Source organism: Canis lupus, chromosome 30, assembly GCF_048164855.1.
Source record: "Canis lupus baileyi chromosome 30, mCanLup2.hap1, whole genome shotgun sequence".
Classification (NCBI taxonomy): Eukaryota; Metazoa; Chordata; class Mammalia; order Carnivora; family Canidae; genus Canis; species Canis lupus.
The window spans coordinates 5,987,462-6,009,841 of record NC_132867.1 but is presented as its reverse complement, the minus strand read 5'-3'; the positions used below and the strand labels follow the sequence as shown (position 1 = coordinate 6,009,841).

At 34.9% G+C, this 22,380-nt stretch overlaps 1 protein-coding gene across 4 annotated transcripts in view; it reads left to right on the top strand.

Annotated features, from left to right (window-relative positions):
- The window catches only part of CADM2 (cell adhesion molecule 2), a 1,061,838-nt gene that overhangs the window by 933,291 nt on the left and 106,167 nt on the right, over window positions 1-22,380 (top strand). For all 4 annotated transcript variants that reach the window (XM_072806514.1, XM_072806515.1, XM_072806516.1 and 1 more), the window contains one exon: window positions 11,307-11,397. In XM_072806514.1, coding sequence (XP_072662615.1) covers window positions 11,307-11,397 — 91 coding nt within the window. The remainder of the gene's footprint in view (window positions 1-11,306; window positions 11,398-22,380) is intronic.

Sequence of the window (22,380 nt, the reverse complement as noted above, 5' to 3'; positions counted from 1 at the left end):
CTAATTTCCTGATCTGGAAAATGTAATTACTTAATTTGTTTGTAATAATTAAATCAAGCAATGTATATACAAAAATATCTTTCAAATATTATTTCTTTCCATTAATAAAAGATGCAAATAAAATCTTTTTATTCTAAAGGACAAATTTCATGGATACAGTTTACCATTAATATGTAGCTATTTTTTAATTTTTAAATTTTTCTCAATTTAAACATATTTCAAAATATACACTAAGTGTAAGGACCATTATTGTAGTTTTTTAAAATTGTTTTAAATTGTTTTTTTAAAATTGATGATGATGATGATGATGAATGAATGATGATGATGATTTTGACCTTTATCAAATTTACCAGAAAGACATAAAAGGGGACATTTTATTTTTTAAAGGATTTATTCATTTAATTTAGAGAGAAAGAGAGAGAGAGAGCATGATGAAGGGAGGGGCAGAAGAGCAAGAATATCAAGTAGACTCCCTGCTGAACATGGAGTCCCACGTGGGGCTTGATCCCCCACCTGAGATCATGACCTGAGCCAACACCAACAGATGACCTAGACACCCCAAAAGATGATATTTTAAAGATTAGATAATGTATAAAACAAACCATACTTGATAGGTTACTAAATGGTTAATGAACATGAAATAAGATATTAATTTCCACACTAAGTTGTATAGTTTTATATAAGTCATCATGTTTGACTTAACCTATATGTTGTCTATTAATGTATGTTTGTTAAATAAATACTCAGTGTTTAGGCCATCACATATTTATAAAACATAAACAACTTCACATTAACATGTTCATTTCATTGTTTATCCCTGTAATGAATTCTATAAATGGTGACTTTAATAAATTTTCTTTAAAAAAAATTATTTATTTATTCATGAGAGAGACAGACAGAGAGAGAGAGGCAGAGACACAGCCAGGGGGAGAAGCAGGCTCCATGCAGAAGCCTGATGTGGGACTCAAATTCGGGACTCCAGGATTACTCCCTGGGCCAAAGGCAGGCGCTCAACTGCCAAGCCACCCAGGGATACCCATAAATTTTCTTTAAAATAGGATTAACAACACAAACAACTTAAAAATATTTAGAAACACAATGAGTACTGATTTTTCATTTTGTCCTTTCAATGATTTAGAGCTTTTTGAGCTTTCAGAAGTGTCAAAATTTCCTATGTAGTCATGATATTTAACAAGTGGCCTTTCTGATGCCTTTTCCTAAATAATCCATTCCAGTGTTGAAGCTATAACCTAACTGAATTTATCTTTGTCTCCCAGATCTTGTGATGAGAACTTTTAAGATCTGTTCTCCTAGCAATTTTCAAATACACATATGGTATTGTTAACTATAGGCATCGTGCTATACATTACATCTTTAGAATTTAAAAATCTAGTAACTGGAAATCTGCACTTTTTTTTTTCTTTTTTTAATTTATTTTTTATTGGTGTTCAATTTACTAACATACAGAATAACCCCCAGTGCCCGTCACCCATTCACTCCCACCCCCCACCCTCCTCCCCTTCTACCACCCCTAGTTCGTTTCCCAGAGTTAGCAGTCTTTACGTTCTGTCTCCCTTTCTGATATTTCTCACACATTTCTTCTCCCTTCCCTTATATTCCCTTTCACTATTATTTATATTCCCCAAATGAATGAGAACATACAATGTTTGTCCTTCTCCGATTGACTTACTTCACTCAGCATAATACCTTCCAGTTCCATCCACGTTGAAGCAAATGGTGGGTATTTGTCACTTATAATGGCTGAGGAATATTCCATTGTATACATAGACCACAGCTTCTTTATCCATCATCTTTCGATGGACACCGAGGCTCCTTCCACAGTTTGGCTATTGTGGACATTGCTGCTATAAACATCGGGGTGCAGGTGTCCCGGCGTTTCATTGCATCTGAATCTTTGGGGTAAATCCCCAACAGTGCAATTGCTGGGTCATAGGGCAGGTCTATTTTTAACTCTTTGAGGAACCTCCACACAGTTTTCCAGAGTGGCTTTTACCACCTTCACCCAAAAGAATATTTTCATCTGTTGAAGCGATTGTGAGAGGGAGATGTAAGAGGTTTTTTTTTTTTTTTTTTTTTAGAAATAAAAGAGATGATTTGTACATAGAATTCAGTAACATTGCCAGATAGGTTTTATAACTTGCAGATCATATAGAATCAAAGCAAATCTTTTGCCAGTTTCCAATTCAACCAGATGAATAAAGAGTTGATTTTAAAGAATAGAGGACAGGGCCAGCCCAGCAGCTCAGCTGTTTAGGACCTGCCTTGGCCCAGGGCATGATCCTGGAGACCCGGAATCGAGTCCCATGTCAGGCTCCCTGCATGGAGCCTGCTCTTCCCTCTGCCTGTGTCTCTGCTTTTCTCTCTCTCTATCTCTCTCTCAAGAATAAATAAATAAAATCTTTAAAAGAAATAAAGAAGACACGGAAATAACTACAAAAAGCACCAATTCCTAGTGTCATCTCAAAGGGAACAGGAAACACAAGCTTGTTGACGTATAAGATGTTAAGATGGGAGATTGAGCTTCAAACTGCATAAGTGATGTATGATTGTGTGACTAGGGTCAGTGATTCCTCTGAGTCTCACTTTCATGTTCTATACAATAGGTCAACAGCAGAACCTATCTCGTATGCTGTATAAGGGAGTTCGATGAGCCAATACATGCAGAATATTTACAATAATGGATATTATTTACCAAATATATGGTAACTCTATCTTCTAATTATTATTAGAAGATAGCTGTGACAAATAAATTTGATTTTAAAACACATTAGTGGTTGGAAAATATTATTAAAATCTATTATTCATTTTTTCACCAAATATTTAATTGAGGGTCAGGATTTATTCTAGAACCAAGGATAGACCAGTGAACAAGGTAGACATAATCTCTGCTCTGATGAGTTTGCTTTTCTAAGAATATGCTAAACACTCCGTAGCATCTTTATGAAGATGCTAACTAACACCAACTTTAGGTGTTACAGTGTGAATCTTATAATGTACAATATTATAATGGATAATATAATGGATAAAATAATGGATAATGGACAAAAATGGGTGATACTACTATGCTTCATATGTTTTAGGAACTATGTAAATGTTAAATGAGGGATGCCCGGGTGGCTCAGTGGTTGAGCATATGCCTTCAGCTCAGGGTGCGATCCTGGGGTCCTGGGATGGAGTCCCACACCAGGCTCCCCACAGGAAGCTTTCTTCTCCCTCTGCCTGTGTCTCTGCCTTTCTCTCTCTCTATGTCTCTCATGAATAAATAAATAAAATCTTAAAAAATAATAAATGTTAAATGAATTATTTTGGAGTATTCATAAGAAATAACTTTTATGAACACATAAAATGCCCAAAATAATATTTTGCTTTTAACCAAAGATCCATATAATGCCATGGGCTGACTGTCCATGCCAATGCAACTGACTGTTGTTTTAAGTTATAAACCACCTTTCCTCTCTCAATATATTATACAATATTGCATGGTACAGTAAGCTAATAGTTTATGTTAGTTTATGATTGCTTCTCTTATTGAGCAATTTTTTCACCATCTGTAACAAGCTGTTGTATTATATAATCTTAAGTTTCTTTCGTATTTCTTTGATATGGAAGAGGTAAGATGGTTTTTTTTTCTTTTTTATTGGTAAAATATTTGATTTAACACTTCTTTTTATTCACATACAGAGTCCTTAGTGATGTATACATGTTGAACCCCTGACGCTAAATACTTTAAGAGTGTATGTGTTCAAGATTGCCCATTAGGTGGTTTAATAGTAGCTGCATCACTGATCTTTTCTCCTTTCTAAAATCTTTATTAAGGATATAGAAAATCCATTTCACTGGATCAATATCTTTACTTTGATTCAAATCCTGATTTGTTCAAATAAAACTGGAGGTGTCCTTACTGCCAAGTTCATAAAGCTTTTAAAATTTTGAATAAAAAAAGAATAATTTGTGCATCAATCTGTCTCTTGATAGTAATTTTGCTTGCTTCTAAATGAAACCCAGAATTTGTCAGATAAGTAAAAGAGGTAACACTTAAAACTAAAGTGTGTTTTCCTTTCACATTTTAATAATTCTAAAAATAGATTTTATAGAGTGATATTTTTCCTACAAAAGCCTTAGAAAGGAAACATTGTGTTTTTAAAGTAGCTACAAAAAAATAAAGTAGCTACATATTTTCAGTGCTAGTAAGCACTGAAAAACTGTGGAAAAATGAATATATCCCTATTTTCTATATTCTTATGCAAAACTTTCTCATTTGCTTGCATTTTGAGAGAAATAGGAAGCAACTCATTCAGTTATTCATTCAACATTTAAAGAACTCTTACATTTAAGTCATTTTGGTAGGATCTGACAATATACTATTAAATAGGTTAAGATCTTGGATTGTGAATGCTCAAAATGTAGTGAATGAAGCAGCCATGTAAAAATACATGTATTTTATTAAGTGCAGTGTTTTATAATAACAGTATATATCCTGTATAATGAAATAATTTAGACCAAATGTTTACTGTTCTTTGGCATTTGTGTGTTTTTATATTATTATGTTATAAACATTGTATATTTTATATAATATATATGATTCTATGCGAACAATTATGTTCAATAAATATGGTGTTGTAAGAGTTGATGTACTTGAAAAATTTTAAAACAGACTGGAAATTGTTACTTTTTAAAAAATGAGTAACATAAGACAAAGCTAGCATAAATTCATAATAATAATAATGCATCTTTACTAACCCCCTTTTTTTACTGTCATTAATTGGTACAATACAATGCATTATGTTAGTGATTTGAAAATAATATACAGATCCACAAATTACTGAAGAAAGAATGTCATTCTGTTTTGTGAAGAATTGGAACAGAATGAAATGCAAGACTATTCACTTGCATTTTCACTTAGACTGGAAAATAGATTATTTCCAAAGCAAACCTGGAATTACTACTTAAGTAAACTTTGGTTAAAAAAAAAATACTCCCAATCCTTTTTTTTTTAAATTTTTTTATTTATGATAGTCGCACACAGAGATAGAGAGAGAGAGAGAGGCAGAGACACAGGCAGAGGGAGAAGCAGGCTCCATGCAGGGAGCCTGACATGGGATTCGATCCCGGGTCTCCAGGATCGTGCCCTGGGCCAAAGGCAGGCGCTAAACCGCTGGGCCACCCAGGGATCCCTTCCAATCCTTTTGAAATGAGGAACTACAATGAAAAATCTACGAATAACTTAAGAAATATAAACAAGAACAAAAAACCTGTTTTAATAATTCTGAATAGATAACTTGGCAAAGGCATGCAATAAAATGTGTGGATTATGCAGTATTTACTTTCTCATTCCAATTTATACTTTGATTAGTAAGAAGATTAATAGGCTAATAAATGCACACATTTAAGATTATTTTATAAAATCATTTATATATTGTGTATTGTGACACTTCTTAAGAAATCTTCCATTTGTTTTGATATGTAAAAAAGATAGTACAGAAAAATACATTTACATGGTAGTTTTAATTACTAAAATAAATATTTTAAAGAAATCCTGGGAATTGAAGATTCTTTTTACCTCCCTGAATCTCAGTATTTGTCACCTGTAAATGGGTCTTTTGGACTGAGTCAATACTTCTAAACTGATCAGTCGACATTGAAATCACCTGTGAAATTGATGAAGGAAGGCTTTCTTCATAGAAGAATTCCAGTCAATAAAGGCAAAATTAATGAAACAATTATAAAATTAGCATTTGCAACTCTTGGTGGAAGAACTGATTCAGGAAAGATTTGTCCGTGGATGTTAAAGCCATTCCATGAAAAGTTAGGAGACAGAATAGGTGCGGAGGAACCTACTACTTCTCTGCTTGCTTGCTAATTGCAATGGGGAAAAGTGGACCTTTACACAGGACAGGTATGGCCATCACCACCTTAAATGCTTGGTCACTAAATGTGAGACACCCGGCATTATAGAAGCAATCATGTGATGTGGAACTATGAAATATTCTTACCAAAAGTTTATCTGAACCTAAGTAAGCCTATAGCCAAGGGATAGATCCAAGTCTTGTGGGGAATAATCCTTAAACAATGCTGGGAGTCTTTCTGTAAGAAAAAGAACACATAATTAGGTACGAAAGTGAATATGTGGAGTGAGAAAATAAAATCACAAGCTACAAATTTCAAAAAGCCTCAAATATCCTGGATATCACAAAATCCAGGAAATTAACATGATATTCATATTTTTTTAAGATTTATTTTTATTTATTTATTTATGATAGACATAGAGAGAGAGAGGCAGAGATGCAGGCAGAGGGAGAAGCAGGCTCCATGCAGGGAGCCCGACGCAGGACTCGATCCCGGGACTCCAGGATCACGCCCTGGGCCAAAGACAGGCGCGAAACCGCTGAGCCACCCAGGGATCCCCAACATGATATTCATATTAATTGGTGCTTGCCATGTGTCTCTCTCTCTCACTCTTCCCCTCCATTTTTGCCTGGATGCTTTATGATCTGTTGCACAATACCATTTTCTGTAGAAGAGGGGTCTTTGCCTTGGCTTTGTGGTCAAGGAGGGGGCATCCCACCACACCCCCCTCCCCAGCTGACCCAGAGGCTCTGGGGACAAGCCTGAGCATTGTTAGTCGTGAAACACACACAAGTGTTTCTAAAGTGCAGCCAGAACCACAAACACTGGGCTGGGCCATGTCTAGGCCTTCTACACCCTCAGCTATGACTCTCTCCACCTCACACAAAAGGATGGCAAACAGAAGCCACTGGGCGGCTCAGTTGGTTAAGTGTCTGCCTTTGGCTCAGGCCATGATCCTGGGGTTCTGGGATGGAGATATACCTTGGGCTCCCTGCTCAGTGGGGAGTCTGCTTTTTCCCCTCCCCCTGCTCATGCTTGCTCTATCTTTCAAATAAATAACTAAAATCTTTCAAAAAGAAAAATGCAAGAGAGTAAAGAAGTGTAAAGATCACATGAGACCTATAGGCAACACAATGGTTTTGCTTTTAGTCTTAAAAGCAAAAATTAACCATTCAGAGTTTTAACCAGAACATTGATTTCTCAGTTTTATGTGTTTGTGTATGTGTGTGTGTTTTAAGATTTTATTTATTTATTGTAGAAAGAGACAGCATGAGCATGGGAAGGGCAGAGAGAGGGGGAAGGAATTCCAAGCAGGCTTCACATGCAGTATGAACTCAACCTGGGCTCCATCTTACGACTGTGGAATAGTGACTTGAGGTGAAATCAAGAGTTAGATGCTCAACTGACTGAGCCACCCAGGAGCCCCTATCAGATTTATGCTTTGAGAAGACAACTTTGTTTAGTTCTAAGAGTCAAATTTTAGGGGAGCAAAAACTGACATGAGAGAGAGGGCACTCACTATTGCAGTAAATGAGATAAAAGAAGTAATTGTGGAGCTATAAGTAAGAAATGAGTAGATTTGAAAACTATTCAGGATGGAGATCAACCAGACTTGATTAACTGATTGATGAGAGAAGTACAAGGAAACAGGAGATGTCTGGTGTATGAAGGTGGATGGAGGCTGGTAGTATCTATAGGACTAGAGATGGCTGGATGAAGAACATGGAGGGAAGGATTGGAGGGCTTGAGTTCACTTTGGACATAGTGAAGGCACCTTGTCTTTTAGACATGCGAGGGGACATGTCAGATGGGTGCTGCATATATGTAAGTGTAGCTTGTGGTACAGAGCTGCCCCTAGGATATAAACCTGAGAATGATTAGTTAGTAAGTAGAAACTGAAGAGATGGGTGTGGCTTAAAGGACCCAGCCAGAATTAAGGTGAGAACAGATCATGAATTCCACTCTTGGTGATTTCAGTATTTACAGACTAAATGCAAAAGGACAACTCAACAGAACCTGAGAAAGAGTAGCCAGAGATATAAGTTGACTCAGAAACATGTGGATAGTAGGGAAAACACAGAGAGGGGTTGTTAAACCTAGCAAACATACTTCATAGGCATAGAAACTGATCAACATTTTGAGTAATTCCCAAGTAAAATAAGAGCATTGTATTATATCCCTTGATTTTGGTTACTCTAGAGGTTATTTGGCGATCTCCCCAAAAGTTCCATAGAAATACATGTATAACGTATTATCTGCTTTAGCATTTTCTTATAATTAAAATTCTGTATTTTGGATATAAAAGGAATCCTGAATCATGCTTCAGGAGACAATTTATTATATGAATTCTCACCTGTAATAAATTGCTTAAACAGAACCCAGCAGAGCTAAGAGAAATTGGGCCATATTCTGTTTCCCTCTGTTCTAACAGCTACCTGCCATTGTACATATTTCACTTTACTGAAGCAGATACTAGGGCTGACTTGCCCATATCCCTTTGGAATACACCATTTCTGTGCACTGAGTAGACTCAGCGTGCCAGGGAAATAATATTTCCCCTCCCTCCAGAGTAATCCTCAATCAAACACTAATGAAAATTGGTAAATATTCCCTACATACTCCTGTCCCTTGCTCATCAAATAACATAGCTCTGAGGCATGCCCCACATTGTATTTCAGAGTTCCATAGCAGAATTGAATCCTAGTTGCTCACTGTGTAATCTGCCCAATAGAACATTCTTTATTTACTTCCTTCTTTTCCTGACTCACTTTTCAATCCTTCCTAATATCACACCTATTAAACACATGTCTCAGGGTCTGTTTGTTAGGTTTCTGTATTTGTCAGGGTTCTCCCAAGAAACAAAACTAATAAAATGTATACATAGAAAGAGAGATTTATTATAAGGAATTGGCTCACACAGGTATGGAGGCTATAAATCCCAAGACCTGCAAGCTGAGTTGCTAAGCTAGAAATCCAGAAGAGCTGATGATTTAGTTCCAGTTTGAGTTCAAAACAGGAAACAACAACAACAACAAAAAACTGATCTTCTAGCATGAAGGCCACCAGACAGGAAGAACTCTCCCCTATTTGGGGAAGGATCAGTTTGTTTTTTTGTTTTGTTTTGTTGTTTTGTTTTGTTTCTTATCCAGGCCTTCAACTCATCTGACAAGGCTCACCCACATCAGGGATAACAATCTGTTTCACTCAGTCTACTGATTTAAACACTGATCTCTTACACTGGCACCTGGGTAGTGGAGTGGGTTAAATGTCCATTTCTTGATTTCAGCTCAGGTCATGATCTCAGGGTCATGAGATTAGGCCTCACATTAGGCTCAATGCTGGATGTGGAGGCTGCTTAAGATTCTCTCCCTCTGCTTCTCCTCCTGCTTGCACTCTCTAAATCAATCAATCAATAAAGTCTTTAAAAAATATTGATCTCTTACAAAAATACTCCCACTGAAATATGCAGAATGGTGTTTAGGCAAGTGTCTGGTCACCCCCAAGGTATAGTCAAGTTGACACATAAAATTAACCATCACAGACACCCAAATCAGACACAACTCTCTTTCCTGAAATCACAGTTTCTGATATTTTTTCTCCAACTTTTTTCCTCTGGAACTGAAACTTGCTTTTTGTTTATAAGGATGAAATTACGTTTGGCTATATACATATATGGTCAAAGTTCAAAAGACAATAGACCTCATCTTCCAGAATATTCTGGCTCACACTTGTTATTTTGCATAATTGTTGACATTTCATCTTCACTTTTTGAAATGTTATGTTTTGAAGAAAAAATTATGCAATCATCCTAGTCAATAACTGATTCCATAAATGTTATGGTGATAATCGAAAAATTACTGAAGTAAAATTTAATCCTTTATTAAATTATTTTTTCCTACTAATTAAAAAAGTATGATGAATTGTGTCATATTTCTTCATTTTTCTCCTTGGGTTATTTCACACTGAAATTATTTAATGGTAAATGCCCATTTGCAACCAGGATATTATTGTTGGTTATCAAGAATGTGTTTTCTTGCTCAAAGGATTGAAAAATAATGTATTTAAAACCTATAAATTGGGCAGCCTGGGTGGCTCAGCAGTTTAGCTCCTGCCTTCAGCCCAGGGTGTGATCCTAGAGACCCGGGATCAAGTCCCAGATCGAGCTCCCTGCATGGAGACTGCTTCTCCCTCTGCCGTATCTCTGCCTCTCTCTCTCTCTCTGTGTCTCTCATGAATAAATAAGTAAAATATTTTTTTAGAAATAAAACCTATAAATAATTTATAAGTATGATATAAGGTTCCACACGATCATGGTTTACTGTTGATATATGACAAATCTGAATATTTTCCTGAAGTAACCTAAAAGTAACCTGAAAATTACATTGTTGATAGAAGCTTGTTTAATTGGTCCAAAATCAGAGAGTGGGTATAACTGCAGAATGGTTTAGTTCTTCTATCACAGCTAGGGGAAGGGTGGAAATGATTGTGATGATCTGGAGCATTTAGAGCCTATTTTGTTTATTATTGAGTATGCACAGGTAAGAGCAGGAGGCGATTCCACATGGACTGGAATTCCATGTTGTGTGGCTACACAATGCCAGGACCAGCAAAGTCTCATAAAGCAATGAGCATGTTTACACTGTCTTTTTTTTTTTAAGTTTATTTTCCATTTCTTCTATGAAATAGGTGTTTTTGTTGATTAAATTGTATTATATGGCATGGAAGTTATAAATATCTTCAAGTATTTTTGAAATCTCTTTCACCAAGGATGATTTTATTGTTAAATGGAAATTATAGCAAAATAAAAAATACTAAATAACAAAATAAAAAATAATAACAATTATAACAATTATATTGCAGCATATATAACAAGAAGTTAACTTTTAGCAATATTTTAAATATTTAAACATTTGCTAACAAGCAAGCAACATGTGCTAAGTCCTGCATTATTGCATTTTCAAAAAGATTCTTCATAATGCTTATGAAACCATAGTTGATCCTGAGTTCTTTAAGAGTTCTTTATTGTGAGTCCTGGTATTCCTGCGACAGAAATAGTGTTGTTATTCAAATGTACATAAATGCATTCAGTCCATAATAGTATTCATAGCCATCTATAAATAGTTGAAGAAACAATTGTATGAAATGCTTGATATTCATCTGAACCACTTTTTGCAATTTCACTTTTCTATTCAGATTTCAGAAATAATACAACAGTGATGCTCATAAGATATTCAGATATATTTTTGTTAGCTTTTCATAGATAGGGTGGTAGCTTCTTATAATTGTGTATTCGGTTTCACCAAATTTAAGAAATCCCTTGTAAATGTGCAAAATACTAAGAAAAAGCCTGAACATAAACCATGATATACAATTATTAAATATATATTTATGTGTATTTAGTGAACTTTCTTAATATTCCTTTTCATTTTTTTTTCTAGATACACCATCAGTCAAGATTATACCATCAACTCCTTTTCCACAAGAAGGACAGCCATTAATTTTGACTTGTGAATCCAAAGGAAAACCACTGTAAGTGATTTAATGAGCACTAAACTGTTTCACTTTTTCTCTCATACTGCTTTGATTTTAGGCTTTAGCTTCAGAAATCCACTGCTTTTGTCTTTTCTTGGTGGGCAAAATGATCTCTAGAACAGAAATCCCCTGAACCATGTCTTCATTAAGTATCTGTGGAAGATTGGTCTTTTACTTTGTCATCTCCGTGAAGTTTCTGGGAAGGTTTCCAGCTGTGATTTTTTTTCCCCTTTTATCTCTAGTAAGATAATCAACCTGAAAGGAAAGTGGGCTGAATCAGTCAGTGTTTACATCATAAGATTGATAGATGTTACACATTGCTGAACTTACTCTGCCCATGAAAATATTTGAAAATTTTGAAGCATCCTCAAAATATCCCCAAGTTTTAAGACTAAATGGGAAATCATTTTCATAATAAGGGGAATCACATCTACATTTCAAACGTATCCCCCATGAGTCATAATTTGTGAATGTGAGATGCTTCAATATATTCAATTGTAAAGTAATTTCATTATTAGAATATATAGATTCTAATGTCACTTCAACTTTAAAATTTTACTTTCTGACCTTCATGTATATAAACAACAAACTCATGGAAAATCTAATTTTATGCAAAATTCAAGAGTGGATTACCCAAATATGATTACTCAAAGACTATTTGACAGCCATTTGATCTTTCTAATATAGTAACAGTCTAGGTTGAGCTGAAAATAATTTGACTTTTTTAAAAGCTTCCAATTGATTTGCATTTTGTTTAAATATTAGTAGGAGGAATTTAATTGTCTTCCATAAATAACTATATGGGATATCTTCTGCATAAATCAAGTTAAATTATGAAAAAGTTATTTCTAATAACGTTTGTTATTTAAGTGTAGATTTCTTATTATCCCATGAGGAATTTTTCTAAAAGAATTTTAAGGCAGAAACCTGAAATTTCTACTTCCCCAGTTATATGCTATTATAATTTTAACACACTAAGTGAATTCACACTTTCTTTATGAAAGTTTTGGTATTTTAAAACTTTCCTCTCTTCCAGTAATTATTTTCTAAAGATACAAATATGTTGATTTAAAGAACATTCAGTAAATTAACCCATTATTTTTCTTCTATCATTTAAGAAGCATTGAAGGCATTCTCATACCTTGAAAGGAACAAACTTGTTCATAGTCGCTTAACTACATTTTGCTGGGCAATTCACTTCCCTAGTTCTTACCTTCTAATAAGCTTAAATTGTTTATAGAAAACATTTGCTAACTGCAGTATGCTGAATGTGGCAGCGCTTTTGGGTATCATAGCTGCAACAAGAGCTTTTGGCTACAAGTTCAGTACTTTTAACTAGAGAAGGAAGTGTAATAGACTCGAGTCAGTTTTAGACACCCTTAAATCCTAATTTCTTTAGTCCTGACTCTGTGTATCTAACAACAGAATTTCTTTTCTAACTTTACCTTCTCTCTTCATTCCTGTTGCTTTCCCTTATTATTTCCATGGTAGTCGTCTCCTCCTCCTCCTCCTCCTCCTCCTCCTCCTCCTCCTCCTCCTCCTCCTTCTTCTTCTTCTTCTTCTTCTTCTTCTTCTTCTTCTTCTTCTCCTCCTTCCTTCCTTCCTTCCTTCCTTCCTTCCTTCCTTCCTTCCTTCCTTCCTTCTCTCTCTCTCTCTCTGCTTCTGTTGTTGTTTTATTTTTTTGTTTTTCTTCCTCCTCATAATCTCAGAGGTTAGCATATGGGACATGAAGGAACATGATCAGGATTAGGGCATAGGAGTTTTGCTTTTCCTTTTCTTCATTAATCTGCCCAAAGAACATATGTGTACACTTGGAATATGTGTATAACTTATACAATTAGATGAGGATGGGAAATATAATATTAGAATGCTTGGAATCAAATATGTCCCTGCTCAAATAGTCTCCAATTACCTGTCAATGATCTACTGTTTGCTTCCATATCTACTCCCACCAGCAGAAACAGCATTTAATTTATGTGAATAATCAGTTCGTGAGATCTATGTAACTAGGTTTCTAGGTAGTCATTTTTCTCAGCTCAAATGTGGTTGAATAGATGTGTTTTATCGTGGGTCTCTGTATCAGCTACCTAGAAATAAGCTTGGATGTGTAATACTCTTCTGCACTGCAGATGAATGAAAAGTACAGGGCTCTCTCATTTGTTTATTTCATTTAAGACTACGGGGCTCCTGGGGGGCTCAGTGGTTGAGCATCTGCCTCTGGCTCTGGTTGTGATTCCAGGATCCGGGATCGAGTCCCACATCAGGCTTCCTGCAGGGAGCCTGCTTCTCCCTCTGCCTGTGTCTCTGTCTCTCTCTGTGTGTCTCTCATGAATAAATAAAATCTTTTTTAAAAAAGAATACAAATGTTCCAGAAGTTTAGGAAATAGAAAATATTACCTTTGTCAGAAGGATCCTAATATCACTTTGGAAATAGATAAAGGGGATAAGAAAGACTCTTTATTTGATGGAAAAGAAAACTAAATCTCAACAATGTTCACCAAATTTCCTTTATTCGTCTAGTTTTAAAACAGATGACTCGGGATTTACAGTCAGTTCAATCATTGCCCCAAACTTACATTCTTTCAGCTATTTTCTGCTACTTCAATTGCTGAGTTTAAATTGTCACTTATCTTAGCCAAAGTAACTTTTGAAAAACTAGAAGTTTTCTAGTTTTCATTGCATCCCTGCAATGATGTCTAGTCCTGAAGATGAACCCCTGGAGCCTGAAGGTGAAGAACTGGCTAGTCTCAAGAAATATTTTACTGTTGCCACCCTCTTTGATCAGGCTATTTTCTTTATCTGTGCCCTTTCTGGGAACTTGCTAAATTCCTAACAAACTGACCATTTCTAGTAGGAGGTTATAACCATATTTAAAAAAAATCTCTAATAGGCATAATATCTTCTGGCAGTTACCTTATAAACTCCATAAGGGTTAAAACGGTCTTTATAGTCTGTCTTTATCCATATAGTTCCCATTGTTATATTCTGTATGTCAGTCTACAAATAAATGTGTATTAACTGATTCTCTTGTATATTCATTTGCAATTTCCTTTTTTTTTTTTTTTTTATCATTTTCTTTCCTTGTAGATTGCCAGGCCATTAACATTAGAGAAAATAGCCAACTCCTTTGATTCCTTCCTGTCTCTAGACCACTGTTTCTCTGGTGTTTTTCCTAATCATCTTAAAATCCACTCTTCTGCATTTTCAAAGTATCATTTCTCGTAAATGAAAGCATTAACCTCTTTCAAGACAGTGTAATTCCTAGTCTCTCTTTAGTTTTATTGTGTCTCAAACAGTGCCAGATGAGGCAGATAGGACAAAAAAAACAAGGGAAGACCTAAAAGAAATCGTTGGATTTTCCCAGAAGGAAATCTTACTGATCATAAAGAAAACCATCTCACTAGAGCAAAGAGAACAGAAGGCAAATTCAAATAGATTAATCAGGGAATTAGTAGGTGGTGGGGAAGTAAAGAAAATGGAAAGACCATCCATTTCAGAAATGAATCATGAAAAGTGGGAAGGAATGAGAAAAAAATTGTATATCAAGCCGAAGTTTTAAAAAAATAATAGAACCATTGTCTATATTTTAAGATAGGATAAAAAAAAGCCTGAAGAACAGGAGTGAAAATGAGGCATGTGATATCACATATATCCCGTGGGCGGGTTCAAATTTCCTGTCTTACTCTGATAATCACTGTCAATGTTCTGCTCTATTACTTTGCAGCTATTACACCTGATTCCCCATTTTGTTATTTTGAAACCACTGAGAAGCAACACCATGGCTTAGCTTCTGATGGGCTATCGAAACACTTAATTTCTACCATCTTTCCCATTTGCCAGATCCACCTTGAATGAGCCAGTGAAAGTCAGAAATGGATAACAGATATGTGATTCCTTTTCATCTTGTAACTTTAATCCATGATCAAATCTTCATTGTTTCTTAAAAAGTATTTGACCGATACATAATTTCCTAAAGAATGACCTATTCACACTTATCAGGCATCCTGATTATAGGCAAAATAATACCACTGTCTTTTGTATAAATCATAAACCGATGGCCTGGTTCAACGTGCACTGAGACTCACGCTCCTAACCTGCCCTCCTGTATGCTAACGTTGTTTTCCTTGTTCTAAATGTGAGGACCCCAGTGACTGTTTAGGAACAATCATGCCTTATTTGTCTGCTCTGGACTGAAGCCTTTTGCTATTTTCCTGTGGAACAGCTGCATAACTTGGGCCAGGACCAAATTGTTCCACTTGACATTACTGTGGAGGCATTGTATTCTTTTCTTAAAAGAGAGATTACTGTACATGTCTGTCTATTGTTTTAATTTAAGTTTAGAGTGAGGACAGAGCTAATGCCAACCACTTTTCTTTTAAGTCCCCAGAGTTTTTGCAACCTTCTCTTTCTTTGGCTGAATTCCCAGACAGCTTTCAGGCAGCAGCATTCTCCATTTATAGGAATAGAGAAAGAAAAAAGCTGTTACATTACAGTAAAGTCGTGACCTTAGAAGGTGTGAGGTTGCCCCCACGTGATAGAGCTAAAGAATCATCATTCATTTTAATCAAGTGTTTAACACTCTGGAAATTTACTTCAGAAAAGCTATGGGACATTTTCAGACAAATCAATGTGTGATTTGGCATTTAATCTATAAAATAAAATAATCATAGGTATCGATAAACTTTTCTGTATATCCAGCATGATGCTTATGTTTTACTTACTATTTTACCTTCTGGTAACCACAATTTTTCTCCTGTCTTGGCATAAATCGAGTATATATAATTACATCCCACATAACATGCCCTGTTCTGTACAAAGAAAGAGTTTAATCTTCAGGAAGACATATCACATACCATGTAACAACTAGTGAGGTGGTTTACAGGAACAATTATGCATCCATGTACAAAATGATCAAGAATTTAAGAAGCAATCTGATAAGAATGTATTGATGTATTTGATGCATTTTTCTATTAGCATAATAGAGATTAAAAATGAGATGCAAATTAAGGCTAAACAGTTTTATTATACAAGTCCGTTTTCTCAGCCTAAAATGACCTTTTTATAAATCACAGATTATTTACTCATTTTCATGTAACCTAATCACAGCCAGAAGAAATGACAGTATCTACCAGGACTAAAAGAAGGCAAGTTATCATCCATAATGAAATGTTTTAGGCCAAAACGGGACAAAAGTGAATTTTGAAAAAAAGAACACTGACCTACAATAATAGCATTTTCATATCATCTGACCTAATGCATAATGGATGTTAATTACACAATAGCTATTTCTCTCCTGCCATCTATTTTATAGAAAGTCAATTCTGTATGTTAGTAAATTGAACACCAATTAAAAAAAAAATAAAAATAAAAAAATAAAAAAAATAAAAAAAATAAAAAAAAAAAAAAAAGAAAGTCATCTAGTTAATCATCAAGATCTGCGTTTTTGTTCAGGTATAATTCGTATGCTGTCACACTCTGGGCACCAAAAGTTTTGTGGTGCATTAGAAAGAGAAATACAAAAGTAGATTTGAATTATAAATCTGTGAATATCTGTGACCAGGGTGGACTTGAGCAAGTCACTTAACCACTTGAAGTATTTTATTTTTATTTAGTAAAATTTACTTTTTAGAGCAGCTGTAGTTTCATAGTGAAACTGAGTGGAAAGTACAGGGTTTCCATATTACCCCCCACCACACATGCACAACACCCCCTACTATGGACATCCCAAACAACAGTGGTGCTTTTATTACAAACCATGAACCTACCTGGACCCATTGTTCTTACCACAAAGTCTGTAGTTTACATTGGGGTTCTTTCTTGCATACCAATTATTTTTTATTCTCTAAAGAATAAAATGAAATCTAGTGAACAAACTGTTTTAAAGATGAATGACAATGTATATGAAATTTCTGTCTCCAAGTAATTTTGTAATACATAATAACCATGAGGATGATGATAAATTATGATTTTTTTCAGAAAGTTGCATGAGATATACAAATTTGGTGAGATATACACACAGTATATCTCACCAAATTTTAAAACTTGGGAGTCTTAATTATATATTTAATACATATGCTAATATTGGACTGCTATGGTAATCTTGAAAACTGAGCTATCATCTCAAATTTGTTCCATGGCTCTGAAATTCAACGTTCCGTGCGGAACGAACATGTTCTAGGACAATGGTCTGTTACTTTCAAAAGCATGCTTGACCAGCAAAGATATCCATTCTAAAGTCATGGCAAACTGAACAATATGGCTGTTTTTGTTGAGGTTACATAGTAATAATGAGGTTCTAGAAGAAAGGCAGAGGCACGAACCCCTGTCAGGGCAAAATATAATACAGAGAGAAATGGGAAACTGGAAACTACTGAGCCACAGCAATTGCACTTTCACAGTGTTAGGAAGAAGTTTTAAAATGGAAAAGACTGGAAGGAGTAGAGAATGAGTTCTGGTCCCACAAACGTGGACAAAGCTACACTCTAGAGCAGTTCTGCTGGGATAAGAGACAAGCTGGCAAGCTTTGATAGAAAGTCAAAGCAGGAGATCTAAAACCGTACACAACCAAAAATGAGTGAAAGGCATGAGTCACGGGTGGTGGAAAATCCAGGGTCTGCAATGAATAAGACATCTTTTTGTTTTGTTTTGTTTTGTTTTGGACCTCATTTTGATAGCCTTTCCCAAATTCCCTTAGGCTTAAGGTCTTTTCTAAACCACACAACTGGGACGCCTGGATGGCTCAGTGGTTGAGCGTCAGGTCGTGATCCTGGGGCCTGGGGATGGAGTCCAGCATTGGTCTCCCCGCAAGGGGTCTGCTTCTCCCTCTGCCTGTGTCTCTGCCTCTTTCTCTGTGTCCCTCATGAATAAATAAATAAAATCTTAAACACACACACACACACACACACACACAACCATCCTGTTGCAAAAGGCTTACGAATTCATAGTCATTTCTAGTTTGGAAATGAGGAAAATCAGTTTTGTAGAGGTTGTATGACCTTTTCTAGTCACACAAGTGATAAATGGTAGAATTGAGATTACAAACATGTTTTTAAAAAGTTTATGGGGCACCTGCGTGCTGCAATTAGCTAAGCGTCCTACTCTTGGTTTTGGCTCAGGTCATGATGTCAGGGTTGGAGAGTGAGCCCCACATTGGCTCCGTGCTCAGCATTGAATCCACTTGAGATTCTCTCTCTCTCTCTGCTCTTGTCTCTTCTCTAAAAATAAATAAATACATATTTAAAAAATTAAAAAATAAACAACAGTGATGGTTATGTTTTCTTGTTTACCCAGTGTTCAGTTCAATTTTAATGATTTTTCACAGTAACCTGTTGAAGTTGGCAAGAATGAGTTTTCAGAAAGCACTAGGAAAGCCTATATTTCAAACAAATATGCAAAAAATAGTAATTTATAAAACAGTTACCACTTATGTAAGCCCAAACCTGTTAGCATATCTAAATGGTTTCTAAATAGATCTAAATAATTTCTGACTAGATTTTATGATTAGGTGTATAAGAATTATTTTATTGTTATATATATTTGTTTTTAAAAAGCAGATTATACTCTTAATTTTATATATCTTTAAGAAGATAAGACTGCAAGTTACAATTACAAGACAATACCAAAGCAAGTGTAAAATCAACATAATGGAATACATGTGAAGCCTTAGAAGGTAAACAGAATAAGCAGGAAATTAAAAGAAAACATTCCTCAAAATTACATTTTTTTTTTTTAAGATTTTATTTATTTATTCATGAGAGACACAGAGAGAGGCAGAGACAACAAGCAGAGGGAGAAGCAGGCTCTGTGCAGGGAGCCCAACGTGGGACTCGATTCCTGGTCTCCAGGATCAGGCCCTGGGCTGAAGGCGCTAAACCGCTGAACCACCCAGGCTGCCCCCGTGTTTTGTTTTTGTTTTTGTTTATGTTTTTGTTTTTTGTTGTTGTTGTTGTTTTTAAGTAAAATTCTTAAGATATCACCAAAATAATTGCTGGAATAAACATAATGAGAGACCGTACCATTTAGATATTCTCACAATGTCAGTCTTTGGTATAATAAAGGTTACAGGACATTTAGATTGTTTTTTGTATTTCTTTGTTTTTTGTTTTTTGTTGTTTTTTTTATGTGTGTGTGTGTGTGTGTTTGCTTGTGTTCCCATATCTAGAAGATTCAAAATTGTCTTAATTAATTAAAAGTTGAAGGCAATATTAGCCAGTTTATTCTACCATGTTTTTTTTTTTTCTACCATGTTTTTAAATGTATAATATTGGGAAATTAGCTCTAAGTTTTCATAATTAAAAAAATATATACCCATGTGCTGTGCTTCCCATATGAATTTCTTTTCTGAGGCCCATATGGTCTTTTACTTCCATCTCATGGCTTCAAAATTTAATCACATGTTGACTCTCTGGAAACACACAAGTGGTTATCTTGGAAATGAAACCAAATATATTTGGTTTTGTTTTTGAAACAAGAAGCTGACTCTTGATAATCTTCACTGCTGCTATTTAGGCTGGGAATCTGTGGTGTGCTGGGCACTCAATCATTTTCAATTAAATGTTCCTATGTCTTATAAAAGTCCCATAAGAGCTTGCAGAACCACAATTATAGATCCATAGAGGAAATGTACTTCTTGAACATTTCTAGGTAAGCAGTTTTCTTACAACAAAAAGCCAATTATTTTGAGGGATTATGTAAATGTTCAGTGGGAAACTCTAACACAAAAATATCTCAGTATGTTTGAGACACCATTGTGGAATGATGCGGTCTTACACATTTACGAGATTTTCAAGATGCGGACTTTTGGACACATGGGTTAAAATATCTTTGTTTTTTAATGTATTAATTGTGATATTACATCATGACATTTTACTTTTTATTTAAAGATATATAAACATTGTATGCGTGTTTATATATAAACAAGTCATCGAAATGGTAATTGCAGGGAAATTGCAGAAACAAAAATCACTCTTAACATTAAAAAAGCTGAGGGATGCCTGGGTGGCTCAGAGGTTGAGCAGCTCCCTTCACTCAGGACAATGATCCCAGGGTGCTGAGACTGAGTCCCACATCAGGCTCCCCACAGGGAAACTGCTTCTCTCTCTGCCTGTGTGCCTGCCTCTCTCTCAGTGTCTCTTATGAATAAATAAAATCTTAAGAAAAATAAATAAGAAAAATTTTAAAAAAATTAAAAAGCTGAAATACTATATACCTCATTCTTACTTAAAGAAAATATAAACACTTTGCTCAACAAGTGCCATTCAATAAGATTGTTTTTTTCATCTTTGCAATTTTTTTCTGTAATATGTGTCATAATGTTAAAGATAACATCCCTCCAGTGGTCACCAGTCAGCTAACTGGGAAATAGATTATTCTGTGCTCATGTTAATGTTATGACTATGACTATGACATATGTATAACATATGAAGGAAACAAAATGTGGAAACTAAAATTAATTCAGAATCACTGTAGATATTTGGTAGTATTTCAATTAAAGGTGAAGCAGAAAAATCTTTTCTTTTTTTCACTCAGCTAAGTATCCAAGCTATTCAAAATATTCACAGTTGAGGAACATAAACCTTTAGCAATATTTCTCAATTGTGATAAATTCATTTTCTTAGAACTCTTCTTCAAAGGTGTCTGTGTCATTCACCTGATTCTAGGCCAAAGATTGTTAGAGTTACAAAGGCATTTTTGATACAACAAATCCAAGAACACAGAAAAATATCAGCTTCCTTCTTTTGAGCGAAATGTAGAATAATAAATCTCTCTCTCCTTTGGAAAGAAAAACTCATTCCATAAAGGACACTAAGCAGTCTATATGTACTTTTTATGAACCATATTTAACACAAGAAATGTCCTTCATACATAATGAGGATAAATATCCAAAAAGTGCTACAAACACATCAGTTAGATTGTAAATTAATGTCAAATATTCATGATCAAATAGAATTTCTATACACTAATTAGTTCATGGGTGTTCATCTTGTTTTGGTCTTATAAAATCTATCTTCTGTGAACATAAGTGCATACTCATGTGATTTGTCTGGTAAAACTCTTTTGTTTTATTTATTTATCTAATTGAAACGTAGTTAACATACAACATTATGTTATTTTCAGGTGTACAACATGGTGAATGGACATTTATATACATTGTGAAATGCTTACCCCAAAAAGTATACTTATCATCTAACAACATACAAATTATTATAATATTGACTATGCTTTCTATACTATACTTGACATTCCATTACTGTTTTATTTTATAGGAAATTTGTACCTCTTAATCCCCCCACCCCCATACCTTTCCCCTCTGGCAACCACCAGTTCTGTCTATGGGTCTGTTTCTGTTTTGTTTATTTGTTCTGGATTCCGGATTTCACATATAAGTGAAATCATACAATATTGTCTTTCTCTGTCTGACTTATTTTGCTCAGCATAATGCCCTCTGAGTCTATACATGTTTTTGCAAATGGCAAGATTTCCTTCTTTTTATGGCTGAGTAATATTCCACTGTATGTGTATGTATGTATATCTTCTTTGTCCAGTCATCTATTGATGGACACAGGTTGCTTTCATGATTTGGCTATTGTAAATAATGTTGCAATTAATATAGGGACATATAAATCTTTTTGAATTACTGTTGTTTTTTTAGGTAAATACCCAGAAATGGATATATGAAATTGCTGGATCATATTGTATTTCTATTTTTAATTTTTTGAGGACCCTCTATACTATTTTTAATACTGTCTGCACCAGTTTACATTCCCACCAACAGTGCATGAAAGTTCCCTTTTCATCACATTCTAGCCAACACTTATATTTTTGATAATAGACATTGTATCAGGTGTGAAGTGATATCTCACTGTGGTTTTGATTTGGATTTCCATGATTATTAGTAATATTGAACACTTTTCACACGTACCTATGGGCCATCTGGGTGTCTTCTTTGGAGAAAATGTTTTTTAGTTCCATTGTCCATTT